The sequence below is a fragment of the Nasonia vitripennis genome, assembly GCF_009193385.2.
Source record: "Nasonia vitripennis strain AsymCx chromosome 2 unlocalized genomic scaffold, Nvit_psr_1.1 chr2_random0004, whole genome shotgun sequence".
Lineage (NCBI taxonomy): Eukaryota > Metazoa > Arthropoda > Insecta > Hymenoptera > Pteromalidae > Nasonia > Nasonia vitripennis.
The window spans coordinates 2,435,893-2,457,040 of record NW_022279610.1 but is presented as its reverse complement, the minus strand read 5'-3'; the positions used below and the strand labels follow the sequence as shown (position 1 = coordinate 2,457,040).

General features: G+C 35.0%; 1 protein-coding gene across 19 annotated transcripts in view; it reads right to left on the bottom strand.

The window, feature by feature from the left end:
• The window catches only part of LOC107981865 (ubiquitin-protein ligase E3B), a 583,577-nt gene that overhangs the window by 415,113 nt on the left and 147,316 nt on the right, over positions 1-21,148 (bottom strand). For all 19 annotated transcript variants that reach the window (XM_032601499.1, XM_032601501.1, XM_032601502.1 and 16 more), the window contains one exon: positions 2,202-2,529. In XM_032601499.1, the coding sequence (XP_032457390.1) occupies positions 2,202-2,529 (328 nt within the window). The remainder of the gene's footprint in view (positions 1-2,201; positions 2,530-21,148) is intronic.

Sequence of the window (21,148 nt, the reverse complement as noted above, 5' to 3'; positions counted from 1 at the left end):
TTAGGAGAAACTTAGCAGCTGTGAATGTGTACGCCTGCGACCTTAGCGCGTACAGATCCTCATCAGGTCTTGTCATTTTTTCCTGAAAAGCAGCGTCTCCGCATAACCATATCGCCACTTAACTAGTACTGTCTATATCCCACGATGGTTTGTCCAAGTCTCTGTATTGTTTACAGACGATGGCTATGTCGATTCCTGTTTCACGGACATACTGGCTCAGTAGGTCCTGTGCAGTCGCGCAGTGATTCATATTCAACTGCACTATTTCCATTTTCAGCTGCGTGGTCACTCTTCTCACCTGTGCCTCCTTTGCAGAGTACACAGTTGGGTTAGTTCTTACACTCTTTTGCTTTGTGCCTATCTTTTCCACATTTAAAGCAAAGCTTACTTCTATCTTCTGTTACTGTGCAGTTTTTACCGATATGGCCAAAACCTAGACATTTATAACACCTAAGCGGCTCGTTTTAGCGGTTAGCCACCCGGATCCTACAGTTGACCCATCCTATTCTGATCTTCTGTAGCTCAGTGATATTAGCCGCTATCTGAGCTGGTACCCGTATCACTGCAATCTGCGTGTCACCATACGCCTTTCGCAGAGATCTTATCGTAGAGACTTCTATAATGTTCTTTTCGCCAATTTGCCTTGATGATTAAAGCATTTGGTCTGGGAGGTCTTGCCCGCTGCGGTCCATCTTTGCTGGTCCTATTCTGGTTTGTAACGCCAGGGAGACTTTTATCCTCTTTACTTGCCTTTTTTTCTTTTTCTTTGACTTTCTTGTGACAACTTCCCGCTACGCTGCCTTTTTAGGTTGATTGTCCGCTCCTTTATTTTCTCCATTTCTATCCTGTGGACTAATTGGCACTTCCTATGTTGTACCCGTCTTTCGAGATCTGAGACTGGGGGTTGTCTGGGTTTCCCTCCCCTTAGTTCCCGGGTGCTGGCATTGCTGTAAGTTATTTTCTGCCATGCAGAGATTCTTATAGCTCGCTCTTATGGTTCGGGCAAGATCTTTAATTTGCTTATGTACATTGTGCCTGTCCCTGACATCGATATTCCAACAGTTTATCGATTTTGCTGCTAAGGCGATCCAAGTGCGCATTCCATTGCGTTATGCATACAGCTCTCTTATCCTTGTCTGCATCAACCTCCATTTCCATATCACCTGCGTCTCTCTACGTGCAGCAGGGGTCAAGTGATAAACCTCTGCGGCTTCTAAGTGGGTTTGCCCCCCCCCCCCCCCCCAAACTTCATAGGGTCAGCGTCGACCACCGGGGCTTTCACCTGATCAGAATCAACGGCGGGACTGGGCACTGTTGCTTGACCCGCTTGGAGTATTAATGTTATTAATTCACTATCCATGTTTAATTTATCTTCGGGGTTTCTTCTCCTAGCCTGTTTGGTCCGCGGAGATTATTTTATTTCTGCTCTACCTTTCGGCCGGTTGAGGAGACCTTGACGCGCCGATGAGCATTCCCCTATCCGGCACCCAGAGGACGCGCTACATACGGGGTACCGGCATCCTCGCGCGCGCACGCGTGTGTGTGTGACGTTTCAGTGTTGGCGAAATTCTCGCAGGTAACCAGCTGATCGTCATGGCGACAACACTACTAAAAGTCGCTCCAACGCTCTATCGCTCTCCAAAGTGCCTTGAAAAACCCGAGGCACCTTGGATGGACAGAGAAGAAGAGGGGAGGGATTCGCTTCAAAGTGCCTCGAGAATTTAGAGGCACTTTGGATAGACAGAGGGGGAGGGGGGCTCTTTTCAAAGTACAAATGGTACCATGGAGAGTAAACAATCTCGACCTTGACCTCCCAGTGGTTCGGGTGGGGGCCAAGCTTAGTTTTGTTTACATTCTACATAGTGCCATGGTACTACTAGTGCTTATCCATTTTACGACGGACGATCCAAATAAGGCATTAGCAACAGAGCACTATTGTTATTATTCTAATTAATTACTACTAATAGGTTATATATACTAATACTAATATATATATATATATATATATATATATATATATATATATAGTGACAATATACATCAAAAATATGTCAATGTTGTGATAAACATATTATTTACCCTATCAACAAACAACTACGTTCATTTTTTATTTATAGATTATAAAACTAAGCTTTAAGTAAAGTGTCTGCCAAGAAATGAACCTCGTTTTTTTGTATTTAAGCTCAAGTAAATCGCCTTACCTGCATGATTGAATAAAATTCGTTATTAACTAAATATCCTATTATATTAGCACATAGTTGATGCATTCCTATTTTTAGTTTTTGCATATCAGGAATTTCCATAATTGCCCATGTTTTAGTTGAAGTGAAACTAACTAGTGTCTGTAGTCTTAAAAGTATAGATTTATAATCACTAGGCACGTCAACATCAAAATCTTTTAACTCCAACAAGCAAAGAAGTAAAATTTTTTTTACTTGCAAAATCCAAGAATTATAGTGATCCTTCGATAGTGTGACTCCAATGTATGAAAATGTGGGAGAATCATACGTAAGTGATCTAACAAGGTATCTGAAAAAATATATACAACATATTAGTCATGTTATCGTAATAGAAAACTTGTTTGTTTGTAATAGACACATACGTTAGTATGAGAACGTAACATATTACAAACAAGGCACAGCAAAATACAATCAAATATACAAATATTTATAGATATATAAGGGTGACCCAATTTAAACGGGCACCGCTCATAACTCGTCAGGGACAGCCACAATCGAAAAAATGGTAGAGACCAAAGTTGTAGGATATCGAAGGGGCAACCCGATGGTGACCTTGGATTTGACCTTGAACGCGTTTTTCAAGGTCATTTGAAGGTCAACTTTGGATTTTTAAATAGGAACCCCATTCTTTTATTGCGGGAATGGAAAGAGCGGTAAATTTTACGTTCAGAATGGTATGTTCGGTTGCGGCACTGAAGGTCATCGCAAGGTCATGCAGCCAGAATGAAACCCCGCCTACGTAATTCCTCTAGCAACGCCAAATTAAAAAAATAATATTTTTGGCGGAAGGCCGAGTGTGAGACTCTTTCGACAATTTTCGGAGGCTATTTTTATTTTTGCAAATCGAAAGTTCGGGCGGCAGGTACGGCGCGGGGCCGGGGCGCCTGCTTGAAAATCATTCGTGAGTTAAGCGTCGTAGGGGAAGGTTCGAAGGGGGCGCGGTGGCAAGACTGAGCGCGGGACTTATTTTAAAAGGCTTATTTCGGGAGCCATTTTTATTTTTCGCACATCAGGAGTTCGGGTAGGTAGGTACCACCTAGAGGAGTCATGCGCAAGTTAACCGTCGGAAGGGATCATTCGGGGAATAGCGAGACTTATGTTTGGACGCTAGCGAGGGCTCATTTGCGTCTTGGCCGCTGGACAGAGAACATCTAAGAAGGGATTTCATCTCGGATACAAAGTAAAAGTAAAGTTTGAAAAAAAATAATTTGACCTTGAAATGACCTTGTAGGACTGGCTCAAATTCGAGGTCACAATTCTCCCCCCCCCCCCCCTATACAACAACTTTGGTCTCTACCACTTTTTTTTAATTTGGCGTTGCTAGAGGAATTACGTAGGCGGGGTTTCATTCTGGCTGCATGACCTTGCGATGACCTTCAGTGCCGCAACCGAACATACCATTCTGAACGTAAAATTTACCGCTCTTTCCATTCCCGCAATAAAAGAATGGGGTTCCTATTTAAAAATCCAAAGTTGACCTTCAAATGACCTTGAAAAACGCGTTCAAGGTCAAATCCAAGGTCACCATCGGGTTGCCCCTTCGATATCCTACAACTTTGGTCTCTACCATTTTTTCGATTGTGGCTGTCCCTGACGAGTTATGAGCGGTGCCCGTTTAAATTGGGTCACCCTGTATATATATATATATGAATGGTATTTTGCTTAATCAGCTATATATATGCTATCAATTATGGCTGTCTTGACGCTTTTTATTGCATCATAATAGCTGATCAAAATATTGAAATGTCAATATAAATTTTCAAAACAAAAGTAGAAGAAAAAGACAAGCAAACATGAACTACTGAAGTTGTGGAAAGATTATTTTTTGATAAGTTATTAAACGTTCATGAAAAGTCTGAGAAAATGGGAGACGAAATCCACACTAAAAAAACTAAAAAACAATAGGGACGCGGGAAACTGTTCTATACCAGCTAAATAACTACATATGTAAGTACCGCGCTTACAACTGAAATTTCTGGAGTATAATGAAAAACTGAACTCCAATAACAACCATGGAATCTCAATTTGAGCTAATTGCTACAAAGTTCTGTTAAACGTAATACAGGTCGGATCATAGCATTCGCGGAAGATATAATAGGAGATTATCAGTGTAGATTCCGGCGCAACAGATTGACGAGCAATCAAATGTTTGCTATAAGACAGTTATTATAGAAAAATGGGAATATTGCGAAACAACACACCATTTATTTGTAGACTTTAAAAAAGCTTACGACTCTATCAAACAGAGCAAAATGTATCAAATCCTAGTTTTCTTTGTCGTACCAAAAAAACTCGTGAAATCCATTAAAATATGCCTGAACAAAAGCACGGGAAAGGTCCGAGTAGGCGGTAATGTATACGAATCGTTGATGATACGCGCCGCACTGGAGATCTACGTTATGTGTTGCGTCTAGCTCGCTAGCCTGTATTTATTGATCAACATTCTCTAGCGTTAAGTAAAAGAGTACATTGAAGAGCCCATCACTTCGCTTAAATCCGTTGCACAGTAGTTGAAAATACGAAAAAAGTGACAAAAATTCTCGCTTTAATCAAAAATCGCGTAAAAAATAAAGTTTGAACAGTAAAAATGTTTGTTGCATACTATATTTTTAGGATCTATACTAGCAATTAATTCTTTTAATCAGTTTCTTATTTTAAAAATAACTTTTTCGCTACCCTAACTTCCAAATAATACCGAAAATGCAACAAGTGCAAATTATGGTTGCAACATAAGTATATCTTCTATCTATATATAATATTAATATGCTTAAATTTTTGTCCAAAACGTCGTTTCCAGTTCAATTTATTCAAATTCCTCCAATTCTAAATTTTGTTAACTATTGCATGAGTCCTAACATCTAAGAATATTCCTACCGTTTTATATTTTTTTCTTTAGTGCACTAATATTTCAATATTTTAATGTAAAGTAATATATCGCACTTTCCGGATTTTTCAGGGAATTTTGGTGATCCTGGAATTTTAACGCTGATAATATAATTATGATTATAAACGAGATTCATATAATGGGTTAACCTGAGGATCATCCTGACACACGGACAACATCTACACGAAATGAAAATTGTTTTCGGTACATTTGTTGTATACTTAGTGCGTTGTATCATAGACAATGTCTCGCCATCCGGAAGGTGATTTTGACACCTAGACATCGTCCACTGAAAGTAAAATTTTTTTTTTGGTACATTAGTTTTATCCTTAGAGCATTGTATGGTAGACCATGTTTCGCTATTCAGGATGTGATTTTGCAATATTTTTATGTAAAGATAAAATTTTGCACTTTTCGGATTTTCCACGGAATTTTTCTGGACTTGTGTCTTACTCAAATTTTAACGTAGATCATATACTTATGATTATGACTATAAACGAATTTTGTTGTGTTCGACCTTATTGTAATTTTGAAGGTAGCACTATATACCGCTCACTATAAGTATAGTGGGTTAATTTAAGAATCATTTTAATACCTGGACTTTGTTTACTGAAGATAGAAATTTCTTTTCGGTACATTTATTATATACTTAGTGCTTAGTATCATAGACCATGTTTCGCTATTTAGAAGGTGATTTTGATACCTTGATATTTTATTTCTTTATTATTAATTTATATATATCTACTTCTACTATTATATTAAAATATAATGTAACGGGGCAACTGGACTTGTGCACGACGGCCGCGGAGTCGCCGTCGTGTCACCAAGCGGTTTATAACTAAGATAACTAATACGCCACGGCTTTCCCACGATGATGCTGGAGTCGTCGACGGACGTTAGCCGTCGGTACAATGACGACTCCGTACTATGCAGCCGGGTTGCCCGCGAATACAAAATGCACGGCGAGTGAAGCTCGCTGCGCTTTCTCCGCGTCCAGGGTTTCTCAACTATCAACGGCGAAGACGATGCCACGACTCTTTCCCGATCTAAACCTGCCGAGTTCGTGAGCGGAGTATAGGAAGGACGTGCTTTTAGGTTGACAATACGAACACTGTTTGTCGTGATGATAAGTCATATATTAAAGCCACTTGTGTATTACAATAGATTATGCGCGGCGCGCGAGAGGACTGATTTTGATAGACGAGCCGAACGTTCGGTGGCAAAAACCTCGGCTCCGGCGTCTGTAGTCTGTAGCGTCGGTAATAATTCGGTAGGAGTCAATAGACTTACGGGGTCACAGTGCGCGTAGAATCACGAGCTCCGGTGTGCGAAGTCGACGGCGGTCGTTCGACGGCTGGTGGCGAGAAGGCGTCCCTTCTAGCCAGGCTGCACGGCTCCCTGGTGGGCTGGATGCTGGTGCTGCGAGATCTCGCGTCCGCGTGATCGCTGAGGATGATCTTGGCCTCGTGGTGTCTCGTGCTCTCGCCTTGACGGTGCTTCTGCCCGGTCGTATTGTCTCGGTTTCGCGCACGTGTCTGGGCGATTTGCTATCCCGATTCTATCTGACTTTGCGCGCGGCCTCTCGCGCGCACCTCTCCGCATGACTTGGCAACACCGCGCCCGGCTGCCGAGCCATCATCGTGCGACTAAACGAGCGCGCGATACGAATTCGCAGCCGCTCGTTACAATACTTAAGGTATCTGTGTGCCGTAAATCCATTCACATCTTTTCTCAATAACTGACATATTTTATTAGTTTATATTTACTCCATTTAATATTTCAAGATGTACGTTCTTTTTCGTATATATCTTATTTGAATCATCATCGTTTTTCCTTTTATCCTTGAAACTTGAATTTTTTGAAAGTAAAATTGTTAATTTTTTTTGGTAAATAGACACCAACTTTGTTAAAGGTTAAGCCTTGTGATTTGTCGATTGTCATTACATATCCTAATCGTACTAGAAACTGTCGTCTTGTCATTTCAAAAGGAATTTCTTCTTTTGAAGAAGACAAACCAATCCGTGGTATTAAAACAACAATACCAAATTGTTTACCGCTAATTATTTCTGCTTGTATACAGAATTGCATAATTTTCCTTACTATTAATCGAGTAGTATTACAAAGCCCATCATTTAAATTTAAATTTCTCAACAAAATAATTATAGCACCTACTTTTAAACGTGACTTATGAGCCGGTAGGACATTTGGCGTGAGTAAATTTAAAAATTCTATTGGTAATATCTCTTTATTATCATCTTAGCATAAATCTGCACTTAGATACTCTCTTACATCGCCTTGCATCTTATTTTAAATGTTATTATTAATTTTTAGTACATTATCGTTTTCGGCGCTAAAATTACTCTTTTGCGAAGTTTATTGGCATTATTATTATCAAAGCAATCTTTATAAATTTCCATAATTACATTGGTTGATAATAATTTTTTTGGAAGTAAAGTTGTATCATTGTCTATTTCAAATTTGTTGGAATATTTTCCATTTCCGATTTTCAATAGTCATTGTTTAAACTCTTTGTCACAATTACTAACTCTCATATTATTTTTTAATGTCATTATTTGGAGTTTACTCTATAAATGACTATTTTTTACACAATATTCAATAATTTTTGTTCGATTCCCCTGTTTGACAAAAGGTAGTGTTTATCGAAAGTCCCCTGATACAATCATTAATTTGCCACCAAATTTAATGTCATTATTACATAAGTCTTTAAATAATTAATCCACTGCCTGAAAAGCATGTTTTGATGTCATTGTTATTTCATCCCAAATTATGACTTCTATATTATTCAGATTTTTCTATATATTGAATTAGGAGTAATGTTGCACATTGAATCTTCATTAATATTTAATGGTAATTTAAAAATTACATTTAAAATCCTTCCATTTATTAATAAATTTACTGCTATACCAGTTCATGCTATAGGTAGAACACTTATTTTTTCTTTATTTACATGTGATAGTTGTATTTAGTAAGTAGCTTTTTCCACTACCTTCAGATTAATCAATAAAGAAACACTTCACTTGATTAGCTTTATTAATTACACTATTTATTACTGCATCGAACATTTTACGTTGTTTAATCGTTAAAAAGCTTATATTGCATGGTGAATCATTTTTAATTTCATTTGTCGCATAAAATTCTTCATAATAGGTTTCTTCAACATTCACACTAACCTTAACAGCACAACAATATTTTGAAATTATTTTTAAAACATTTTACATTACAAATGAAATGTTTCTGCAATCATTTCAAGCATATTTCTTAAATATTTTTACAATCTTATTTGTCCTAGGGTAAAAATATTTCTAAAAAATATTGCACAAAATATTTTAATATTATTTTATAATATTTGCAAAACATTTTTTAAATATTCCAAAATATTTTTTAATATTTTTCGAAGATTACAATAATATTAGGTTGACAAATTGCTGCCAAACCTCAGACAAACATTTGTAATTATTTACGAAATCGATTAGAATATTTTGAAATATTTATTAAATATCCTGTAATTTTTTTTAGTTCCTAAAGTAACGAAGAAATATTTATAAAATATTCTAAAAATATTGATATACAATATTTTAATGGAATATTTTAAAATATTAATATAAAATATTTTTAAAATATGTACAGAAATAATTTAAAAATGATTTGTGAGTTTTATTTTTGCAAGGTTTTATGACTTATGTTTTTGGGACATGTAAGTTCCCGTAATTTATATATTAAGAATATTATGAAGGTTCGGGTTTACTGATGATGGGGCCCAGATAATGGATTCCGTGACTTTTTGTGCTGTCACGGGGCAACTGGGCTTTGGCGCGACAGCCGCGAAGATGCTATCGCGTCAACGAGGAGGATTACTCACTCCTTTTTATCTCCGCACGGCTATCCCTCGATGATGCTGAAGTCGGCGACGGACGTTAGCCGTCAGTGCAATGCCGACTCCGTACTATGCAGCCGGGTTGCCTCGGTGTACAACTGCGCGGCGTACGAAGCTCGCCGCGCTTTCTTCGCGTATAGAGTCTCCGGCTAGGCGCGCGCTCTGTAGCGGCCGTGTCCGTCGGCCGCCGACGGGGAAAAGTCCTTTGATGGCCGGGAGGCGTCCCTCTCGGCCGAAGCAGTGACGTGCTCGGGTACCCCGAATTCTCTAGGTGAAGGTGGCTCGGGTGCGCTCTTCCAGCAAGTGGTCTCGGGCCGTCGCTGTTCTCTCTCGTCTCAGTCGCATGGGTAAACGCGGGTGACGTACCGGTGAAAATCTCGCACACGTCCTTACTGTAGTCGCGCTTTTGCCTATCTGTCTCGCGCGCCGAGTCCGCGCGCGTTTCCCGAGTGTCGCCGAGCCGGCAACGCCGCACCACGCATGAAATGGTCGCGCGCGAAATACGAATTCGCGTTCGCTCGTCACAGTGCATACATGCAAATGTCGTTTCGCGGTAGCCGATCACGCTCGGGGTCTAGGTGCCAAGGGTCTTCGATGATGAGGCTGTCGAAATATATTGCGCGCTGTAGATTTTTGTATCCGCGTGTCAATATCGGCCATGAATGCGGTCTAGGGTGACCGATAACAAAGTCAGGCAGTGCGCACCGTACTTCTTGGTGCAAAAATGTTCAAATCAGTTAAGTTTATACTGTCTAGGTACATACGGTCGACAATGACGCGATCGAGATAGTGTTCTCCGTAGCTTTCATTGTCTAAGTGTAAAAACTGATTCTAGACACCAAACGCTATGGAGCGTACCATATACGAGAGATATCGATATTCTCGTAATAAAAATCCCAGTGTGCACTGCCTACTAAAAATATACATATGGTAAATGAAATATCTAATCACATGTCTAATCACATGTTTTATTACATTTATAAACATATATTCGATCAAATATCAAATTGCAAATATAATCATATGGTAAATCATATGATTATTTCAAACCGATTTGATATATGATTTAACAGATGATTATGCATATAATAAAATACGTGAAAAAACATGTGATAAAACACGTAAAACGACATGTAATAAAACACGTAAATATGCAAAATTTTGCATGTAAAAATTTTACAATATTGCACGTGAAAAAACATGTGTCAAAATACGCGATTTTGCAACATAACATATATGAATCCAAATATTAATAATATTTATTTTCTATTTTTTCATCATTAAAAATTATTATTATTATTATTATTATTATTATTATTATTAATCCAATAAACGGGCTGAACGCCCTTTACAAACAAAGAGATAATACAATAATTACAGAATAAAACAACATAAATTAATTAATTCTACGGATATTGAACGTGGGCTCATAAAGGGAGTAATATATATGTATAAGGCAGAATGAGGAGACGCTGGATGCTCACATAAAACTAATGTTTGTCTACCTTGCGGCTTAACTGAAATTGAGCGTGAGAGTATCGTGTCCAGACCCAGGGATGGGTACTGTAGGGGCTAAACGAATGAGTAGACAAACGAGGCCAGTCGGTGTTCGAAACCTGCTAGATTCGGAGCGCAACGAATCCCGTCGGGGAGGGCATTCCAGCATCTCCTGATCCTGCTCAACGAAAAATAAAATCGGTAGTTTCGATGAAAGTCGGTCTCCTCAATGGCTCTAGGGTTCCGTAGCGCATAAGACACGTGGCGGGGTACGAAGGCATTGTTCAGTGACTCGCAATTGAACAGTTTTTGGGCAAACTTAAACGCCAGAGTACAGTCGTAAAAATGCAGAACTGAACGGATTGGATGGACATTCAAGTCCAGCTCTAAGTCACGATAATCGTGATCGGAGAAAAGTATGGGACGAAACAATTTGAACGCTGCATAGCGAAGAAATTTGTGCTGGATAGACTCCAGCCTCTCAATTTGACACCTCTTGTAAGTTGCCCAAATTTGTGAACAATATAGAAAGTGAGGTAAAACTAGGGAATTGTACAAATAGAGTATAGATTCGAAATCGGAAAACTGATGTGTTGTACGTTTTAAGAACCCAATTAAGCTGGCCGTTTTTGGGGCTGAGGCTGAGCTCACGGTATAGTCGTGGCACAACAGGCTCCGACGTCCACTGAAAGAGATGATAAAGCACTTCGTAAGATTTAGGCGGAGCCCGTTGCGCCCCGACCAGCCCACGAGCGCATCCAGGTCTTGTTGGATGCACTGAGCGTCAGCCTCTGAGCGAACCTCGGAAAACAGCTTTACATCGTCCGCATAGAGAAGCACCTTTACATACTTAAGCTCAGTGACCAGGTCGTTGATAAAGATGCAAAACAATAAGGGACCCAAATGAGAACCCCGGGGAACGCCAGAATTTACATGTACGGGGTTAGACAAGGTGCCTCCGACGCGAACAGAGAAAGATCGGTCCGAGAGATACGATGCCAGCCAGCGCAGCATATAACCATTAATTCCCAAACGGGCAGTTTGGATAAGAGGAGGTCATGGCTCACGGTGTCAAAGGCCTTGGAGAAGTCAGTGTAGATGGCGTCCACTTGACTAGACGATTCCAAGGCTACTTGGAAACAAAAAATCATTGAAGATGAGCAGATTAGTTAGCGTTGACCTACCTGGAACAAAACCATGCTGCTCCGAAACTATGCTGGCCAGCAGAGAATCTCCAAGAATATTAGCAACTATCGCATCAAATAATTTTGAGAGTGTACCGATGATTGAGATCGGGCAATAATTTCGAACGTCGTGTCTGTTGCCCTTCTTAAAAATGGGTAAAACGTGTGAAAAGCGTCATTGTTTAGGAAAGTAACCACGAGCCAATGAGGTATTAAACAAGTGCAAAATGGGCTCCTCCAGCTGGTTCCAACAACATTTCAAAAAGTATTGAGAGTATTGTAATTATCTTAATAATTATTGTAATGAATATTAGATTGTTATAAAATCTAATTGTGATAGTATAATATTAAAATAACGATTTTGTTCTATACTTTATATACAGATTTATTTTACAAAACTTTTTTTCTTAATTGTAAATACCTTTGTACAAAATATTTATTTATAACATACATTTAAAAGCGTTGGTGATTCAATAATTAATAAAAAAACAAGTTTGGTGTCGCTATTGTATACATTTTTTTCGTATTTGTATAAAAATTGCAATCCTATAAATTTGACTACTTTCCACTGATAATATTTCATCATTAATACTTGTGATTTCTTTAATGGCATTAGAATTTGCATGCAACATGTTGTATTAATTAATTGATAAAGAGTTATTTCACATTTCCTTTCAACGTCCCTATTGATAAATCTCAGGTGAGATCTCATGACAAAATCTCATTTGATCACGTGCGTGAATTAACGAAGTTCCGCTGCTGAAAAAATTCCAGGTTCGGTAGGAAAAAAAATATTTTTAAAACTATGTTTTTTATGCGTTTCAGATAAAAAATTTGTAATCTCTATTTATAAATTTAAATAAACAGTAGTATAAATTTAAAATCAATGTTTTAAGAAGAGAAAATTTTTAATTGTGTTAAATACCAGGCAGATTGATTAGACAAAAAAAGTAATGCATTTTTGCAGTGACCCTGCAAAAAGTTTGAAGGACCGGAGAACTGGAGAACTTGAGAAAAAGTGTTCATGCTTAATATAATGTATATAATATAATATAATATAATATATACTATAATTACATAAGTAAACGCACCGTAAAAAAGGTTCAAATAAGAAGCGAATTACAAAGAGGTCACTCTAATCCCCTATTATATAAAAGAGAAATCCATTTTGGCGTTCTCCGGTTTTCCGAGTTCATAATTTTTTTTTTTTTTTTGTGAATTAGAGTGATCTCTCTATTATATTAAATGTCATTTGAATCATCAATTAATTAACAACCTTGTGCAATATATAGCATCGACTTAAAGATAACGATTTCAGACCCGCCTCACCGATCGCCAAAGCGAACAGCGTCCCTCCATTGAAACCCATAAAGTCAATATATGCACAAGGATGTAGTTATTAAAATTATTAAACACACTTCAAATAAGAAAAAATTTTACCGATCTTAACGCATACATATTACGCATACATACCGCTTCTACAGGTCAGAGTAGAATAATTAGAGGAAAATATAATAAAAGTTCATTAATAAATAATAGAAAAGTATTTATATAAACTCTACCCGCCGTCTTCCAAACGTTTAGTCTGCTTCTGATAGCGCAATAAATTCAAGCGAATAACTATCAAAGTATATTCTACTCCCGTAGAAAATTAAGCATATTATGGCAATAATTTTATCGTCTACGCATGTTGAAATGACGTATATCTAGAAATACTGGAAATACTTTAAAACAAACTTATAATATTACCGTATTTTGAAAACATTTTTGTACAAATATTGCCATAGTATGCTGAATTTTCTACTAGGATAGATAATTTTAATAAACAAAATAATATGATTGATCGATCGTACCGCTACCAAAGGTCAGAGCAGAATGAGCATCGCAACCAATTTTCACGCTATTTATACATATTTTCGCGCATACGCAGACGTCATTGATAAACAACAGAAAAATATTTATGTAAACTCAACTGGCGCAGTCTTCCGAACTTTTAGACTGCTTCCACTACTGCGATGAATTCGAGTGAACAACTTTAAAAGTATATTCCAGACAATTTCAATAATGAAAAAAAAAGAATTCACCGATGTTACGGCTCTAGAGGTCAGAGCAGAATGAGCACTGTACCCAATTTTCCACGCCGTTTATACATATTTTCGCGCATGCGCGGATGTCATTGATAAACAATAGAAAAGTATGTGTATATATATATATATATATTATAAACTCAACCTGCAAAGTCTTCCGAACGTTTACTCTGCTTCCGATACTGCGATAAATTCGAGTGAACAACTTTAAAAGTATATTCCATATAATTTTAATAATTAAAATAAAACGATTAGTCAGTCGTACCGCCACCAAAAGTCAGAACAGAATGAGCACTGGAACCAATTTTTCACGCTATTTATACAAATTTTGGCGCATGCGCAGACGTCCTTGATAATCAACATGAAAGTATCTATATTATAAAATCCAGCGCATGCATTTATCTTGAAATGCTGCAGCTGTTTCACAAATTTTACTTTTCGGTTTTCGAGCGAATTTATTTATTAAAATGCTGCAGCTATTGTATACAATTTTGTATTATGATTTTCAGCACATTTATTTATCTTAAAATACTGAATCTGTTTAACAAAATTTCCTTTCAAGTATTTCAGCTTATCCATTTATTAAAATGTTGCAGCCGTTCTATGAAATTTTCTATTATGGATTTTGCAGATAAAAACGATTTGCAGATAATATTTACAGCAATGTTGACAAGCATAAGATGAAGTGCAACATCATTTTCCTGATCCGGATATAGCACCAACAAATCAATGTACAGCAGATAATGAAGAACTAGATTTTGAATACAAAAAAAGAGCTGTAGAATTTTGGAGAAGTAGCAAAACGAAGCAAAATTTAAGTCTCAAAACAGTGCAAAACAGATTCAAAAAAGTATCATCTATTAGTCAGCTACGTCGTGGGCCTTTATTAATTGAATGGCTACTGGGCTCATTCAATTAATAAAGGTGGCACGTATAGAGAAAAAGTAGCACAAATTTGTCAGTATACCCTGGATAATTTTCAAGCAGCTCTCGACAGTGGTTCAATTATCCATGATGAAGATATAATTCGATGGGCCTTACAAGCTAAAAAAGAAATTGGTTTTGATGATATTAGATTCAAAGCTTCTAAACATTGGTTACTCAAATTTAAGCAAGCACACCGAATAGTTTCTAGGAAAATAAATAAGTTCATAACAAGAAAAACACTAGAAAGTAGTGCAGAACTTACGGCTAAAGCTGAAGCATTTATCGATGACGTTAAATCGTGTATACCAAGGATTGGACTCGAAAATTTGTATAATACAGATCAGAGCGGATTTCAGCTAGAAATGCATTCTGGAAGAACATTAGCAGTAGAAGGAGAAAAGCAAGTGCAATGTCTGGTACAGTCAATTTCAGCAACAACGCATAGTTATACTATACAGCCACTAATATCAGCTACTGGACAACTGTTGTCACCGCTATTTCTTGTTTTAAAGGAACCAAGTGGCAAGTTTGGCCCTATTGTAGAACAAAACATATTTAGACCAGAAAACGTGTACGTGGAAGCATCCAAATCTGTAAAATTAACAACAAGTAAGGGAACTAATAACAATTTTTACATTGTAATATCGTTGATCAGTTAATTAGTAAGTCGTTTAATTGCAGATCACTTCAAAATCTGGTTGGAAAAAATATTTTATCCCTATGTAGGCCATACTCAATACTATTACTTGATTCTTGGAGTGGTCATTGTGACAAAGTTATAGAAGAAACAATGCCACAAAATAAAATTATTAACATAAAAAAAAATTCCAACTGGAACCACAGGAAAAATACAACCACTTGATGTCTATGGATTCCGTATTTGGAAAAACTTTGTCCGAACATTTTCTGATAATGTAATGTTAATGGATCATGATATGAATTTACATGTGAGAAATAATATAATTAAACTTCAATCATTGGTTCACAACCAACTGTCTTCACCGAGATATATAGATTTGTTTAAATATTCCTGGTATAAAAGCGGTTACGTCAATGAAAAACCAGATAAATTTGATAATCCTATAGATTTCAGTTTTGGAAAGTCTTGTGCAACACATTGTGAAATAGAAGGGTGCACAAACATTGCAATTGTACGATGTGGTTGGTGCAAAAAAGCATTGTGCTTTAAACACTTTTATGAGGACTACCATTATTGTAAAAACATCGTAAAATAATATATTTTATGCTCAATACAAAAAATGCACTATGGCAAAAGATAAAAGATTGTAGATTATTATTATACTCTAATATTATAAACAAAAATACATTATAAGTTGAATTTACAATAAAGGAATTTCAATAACATTCTGACAACAATTTCTACGGAAATTATAAAACTGCTTCACACACAGAATTTTCTTGTTTACAAATTTAGGAATTTGAGGTAGTTTGGTTAAAAAGCACAACCATTTAGCCTATTTGTTCTTTAGGGGTTTAGGGTTTAAGGCTCTTTAGTTCACATGTACAGGCTACAATGATCACACATTTATAACAAGTTTTTATGAAAGATAAAATTTTTTTTCGACATTTTCGTCCACCACATTGGTTCCGCCATTTTGAATTTTCAAAATCTGATATCAGATTTGCAAAGAGCGATCTCGAAAACCCCTATATACAAACCTTCTACAAAATATTATGGATTGAAGTATACTTATAGTTATTTTGTGTTAGCGGTGGTTTATCCCCCTAAGGGGAAGTATCTATGAAAAAACCGAAAAACTTAATTTGTTTATTATAGATGTTTACAAATTTTTTCCAAATTTTTTAGTAGTTTAAAACTTTTTTATTATATAAAATTTTTTTTCGATATTTCCGTCCGCCATATTGGATCCGCCATTTTGAATTTTCAAAATCTGATAGATTTGTAATCAGCGACCTCGAAAACCTCTATATACAAACTTTCTACGAAATATTATGTATTGAATTACATATTTACAGTTATTTTGTGTTAGGGGTGGTTTACCCCCTTAGGGATAATATTTATGAAAACACCGAAAGACGTCAACTAAATTTTGTTATTAAGGATGTTTAAACATTTTTTCCAATTTTTTTTAGTCGGTTTAAACATTTTTATTATAAAATTATGCCAAAAAATATATGTTTTCAACCCCTAAAAAATAGGGGATGCTACCCTTACTCTTCAAATCACCATGAAATACTTGCTCTTTTTGTAAGAAATAACCTCCAATTTGTTTCATTGAAAAATATTAATTTTAAGCCGAGATATTTAAAAAAAAACGCTTTTTGGGGGTTAACTTTAGGGGAGGTTTTTACCCCTTAAAAGTGAAAATTAGCCGATAAAAAAAAATACGTGTCTCTTATTTTTTTATGTTCTACAACATATATGAAAATCATCAAAATCGGTGAGTTCGGGTTGGGTACCTTTCCTTGTTAGTTATACTGTCATGAGGTGCTAGTACTATCTTACGAGCGTGTTGCATTTTTACTGTCTACTTGGCATTAATGCTGAAATAATTGTACCTATAATAGGTGCTAGTAACGCCGTTATAAACCCGTCACCTTTTTGAACGATCAAACGTTTTTTATTTTTTCATCCTTTTGCTTTCTTGTCTGATAAACGATGTGAGATTAATTTTTTTTTTTTTGAGTTCTACTCAAAAAAAAAAAAAATTAATCAAACAAGAAAAAACTAAAAAAAACTAAAAAAAACTGCACATTTTTCCGCCAGGGTTCATATACGTATGTGTTTAAAGCATAGGTTAGCTTGTGTTTACTTTATTCATTTTACATTTTTTTAACTTAATTGACAATTAATAAGTTCGCATCCTATTAGTTCTATTTTTCATTTTTATTATTTCTCATGTATTGTTTTTATGTAAAACCAAATATTTTTTCTCATCTCATAATAATTAACTATAGTAAAAATCACATCATATATAGTCATATGCAGATATTTATGTGCATTTTTTATTAATTTGACAGTATTTTATACATAAACAAATTAATTATTGTTCAAGACTTTCTATATTTTATCAATTTAATCATACTTGTATAATTAATATACCGCATTACATCAAAACATGCAACTCATCAATCGTCAAATCCGTTTCTAGCAAAAGTTTATTGTCATATTTTATTCAAATGTTTTTCCTTCTTAATTTTATTTAGTTAATAGTTTCAACAACTTTATGTTTAACTAATTTCTCATTTTACTTTATGTGATTAGCCTAAATTGGTTAAGTTAAATAGATAAAGACTCGTTCCCCTTACATGCATTGTACGTATATCTATATCTATAGGATTGAAAATTCATTTTTATTAATTACTTTTTTGTTAGCTTATTGATTTAAAATCTGATTGCTATTTTTGTTTTAGGATAAGATCGGATCTTTATGCGAGTACTAAAACAGTTTATAATTTAATGTTGGTTTAAACTTTTGATTTTATGCAAGAATTTAATAACGTACACAACATGTTTTTCTTATTTAGCGTATAAAAAGGTCTAATAATTATCTGTTATTATTATTACATTATTATATTATTATATTATATTATTATATTATTATATCATATTATTATATTATTATATCATATTATTATATTATTATATCATATTATTATATTACTATATTATCTGTCATTATTTTTGATACAATTACTCTTAATACTACAGAATTTATAATAAAAATTTTATTTTTCTACCCATTAATAAGTCTTACTCTGCATATACCGGTAAAATACAAGTGTATTTATTATAAATACATGGGAGATTTTTTATTTATCAGTAGGTTGGTTACAGTATTTTTTTCAAAACTCAAAGTGTCGGCATAAAAATAACATTTTAGATATTAATAATAGGTTTTGATTTTAAAGTTATTTAACAAAATATTAATTTATTGTGTAATATGTATTAGAAATACATATAACCCTAATATCAAAGCATATAATCTGTGATGTCAAAACTTTTGAAAAACTTTGTTAAATCTTCATTTTTTTAAAAGATATGTAAAATATATAGTACTCACTTTAAATATACAAGATTGTTAGTTTTGAAGTAAACAGCAGAAAGATTTAAAGTAGCCGCGTCAGCCTTCGGTTCCAACTAACTCCAATGTATTTGAAAATAAATACTTAACTACTTTATTATTTTTTCTAGTATTGCTATCAATTATCAGTCAAAAGCCGAAATAGTAAAAAGAAAAATCGAAACAATTTTTATTTGCTAGATTTTAATTTACTTTAAAAGTTATAAACTTATACTAACAGCGTTTTCACCATTCACTTGTATTAGTATATTATGGAGAAAGTACAATTGAGTCCGTCGTCCCGTACCGACCTCGGGACATACCGTCTGAAATAAGCTGTTTTTACGGGATTGGCTAATTCTGTACCGTCGATTGGGTTATCGAACAGAATTAGCCAATAATATAAAAGTGACTTATTTCAGACGGTATGTCCCGGGGTCGGTACGGGACGGGACGGGACGTATTGTACTTTCTCCCTTATATAGACAATTGTAAGAAAAAAAAAAATTAGTTTTGAAAAAAACAATGTTGGCCATTGGTTTGCGCATCGTTTAATTAATTAAGAAATCAAAATACTTTATTTGTTTATGCTCCTGATAATTCTTAATTTTATGATTGACCATTCACTACGCAGATCGTCTGCATTGCAGCCGCCGCGTCAACCGCGCGGCCAAGCATAACCTTTTATTATAAATAAAAATAAACAATAAACAAAAAAGTGCGACAGAGACAATACTTTCGACCAATCACAGAACGTTTAAAAAGAACATAACATTAGCCATCAGTTTTATAATAAGGTGATATCACAATTCTGATAAGACCATCATTGAAAACGTAAGATAATATAAAAAATACGGCTTGGAGCGAACAAAATATTTCATTTGATTATGTTTTCATGGGAAGATATGCAAAACTACTCAAAAGGAGTCACTTTAATAACTAAATTGTAACATAACCAGCTAAAAACGTGAAAAAATGGCAAAAAAATCAGTTTTTGGCTCAAATCGAGTTGTGCCACCATTTTTAAGGAAAAAACGTTAGTGCCATCGTAAAGAACGGGAAAAAGTACACAAAAAAAGTCTACTTAAAAAGTTGCACCTCAAAAACAAGGGGGTCAAAATATCGATTGAAAACTTTAATAATTTTTTTAGATCCGATATTTGAGGTTATGTAATCCCAAAAAAATTGCAGTTATTCATGACATAAAAATACACCAATGTGAATTTTTAAAAAAATTTTTATCCTATAGGGACTTCAGAAAAAAATAAAATCAAAAAAACACGTTTATCGACGTTACTGCGCATGCGCACTAGGCAGAGAGCTAAAAATTTGGCTATGGGAGTTTTTTTTTATCCCCCATCGAATGGTATATAACATATATACATTTTCCAAGGGGGCCATTTCACCATAGTAACCCGGCTATAGCCTTTGGAAAATAACGAATCTGTAAACATAGAAAATGAAATACTGGAAAAAGAATCCAAAATTGATGAATATGATGTAAATTAAAATCAAATAAAATCTCTTATCTCTACTCAGACCTTCGGGGAAAGTAGAGATAACAAATTAACTTTTGATATCGCTGAAAATGATAATTCAAGTTTAAAAGTCCAAAGAAAATCTAATAGAAAGAAAAGTCCTGTAAATAGATATGGAAATCCTGTAACTCATTTTATCTATGTAAATCACATTGATGCAAATGTACCGAATACATTTGAGGAGGCGTTAAACTCAAATGAATATAAACAATGGAAAATTGCGATGGACTCCGAAATTAATAGTTTAAAGAAAAATAATACTTGGCAAATTGTTGAACGGCCAAAGGATAAAAAGGTTATTGATGTAAAATGAGTGTACAAAAAGAAAAGCAATCATGTCTATAAAGCTAGATTAGTTGCTAGAGGTTTTCAACAAAAAGAATACATTTTAATGAACCGAAAGGTTATGAAACTGGAGACAATAAAGTTTGTAAATTGCAAAAGGCACTCTATGGACGCAGAGAAAGCCCTAGAGCTTGGTATAATTGTTTTAATAAATACATGGAAAGTTTAAACTTTGTTAGAAGCAACTATGATAATTATCTGTACATACAAAATACAAGCAAAGCTCCAATCAATATATATATATATATATATATATATATATATATATATATATATATATATATATATATATATATATATATATATATATATATAGGAGATCATCTACAAATACTAATATATATATATTAGTATTTGTAGATGATCTCCTAATTTGTTGTAATGATAAAAATAAAATAAATCAAGTCAAAGCTAATTTAATGGAAAGATTTGCAATGAAGGATATGGGCAAAATTATCCAATATATAGGCATTGATATAGATTACAGCAATGATAGACACAAAAT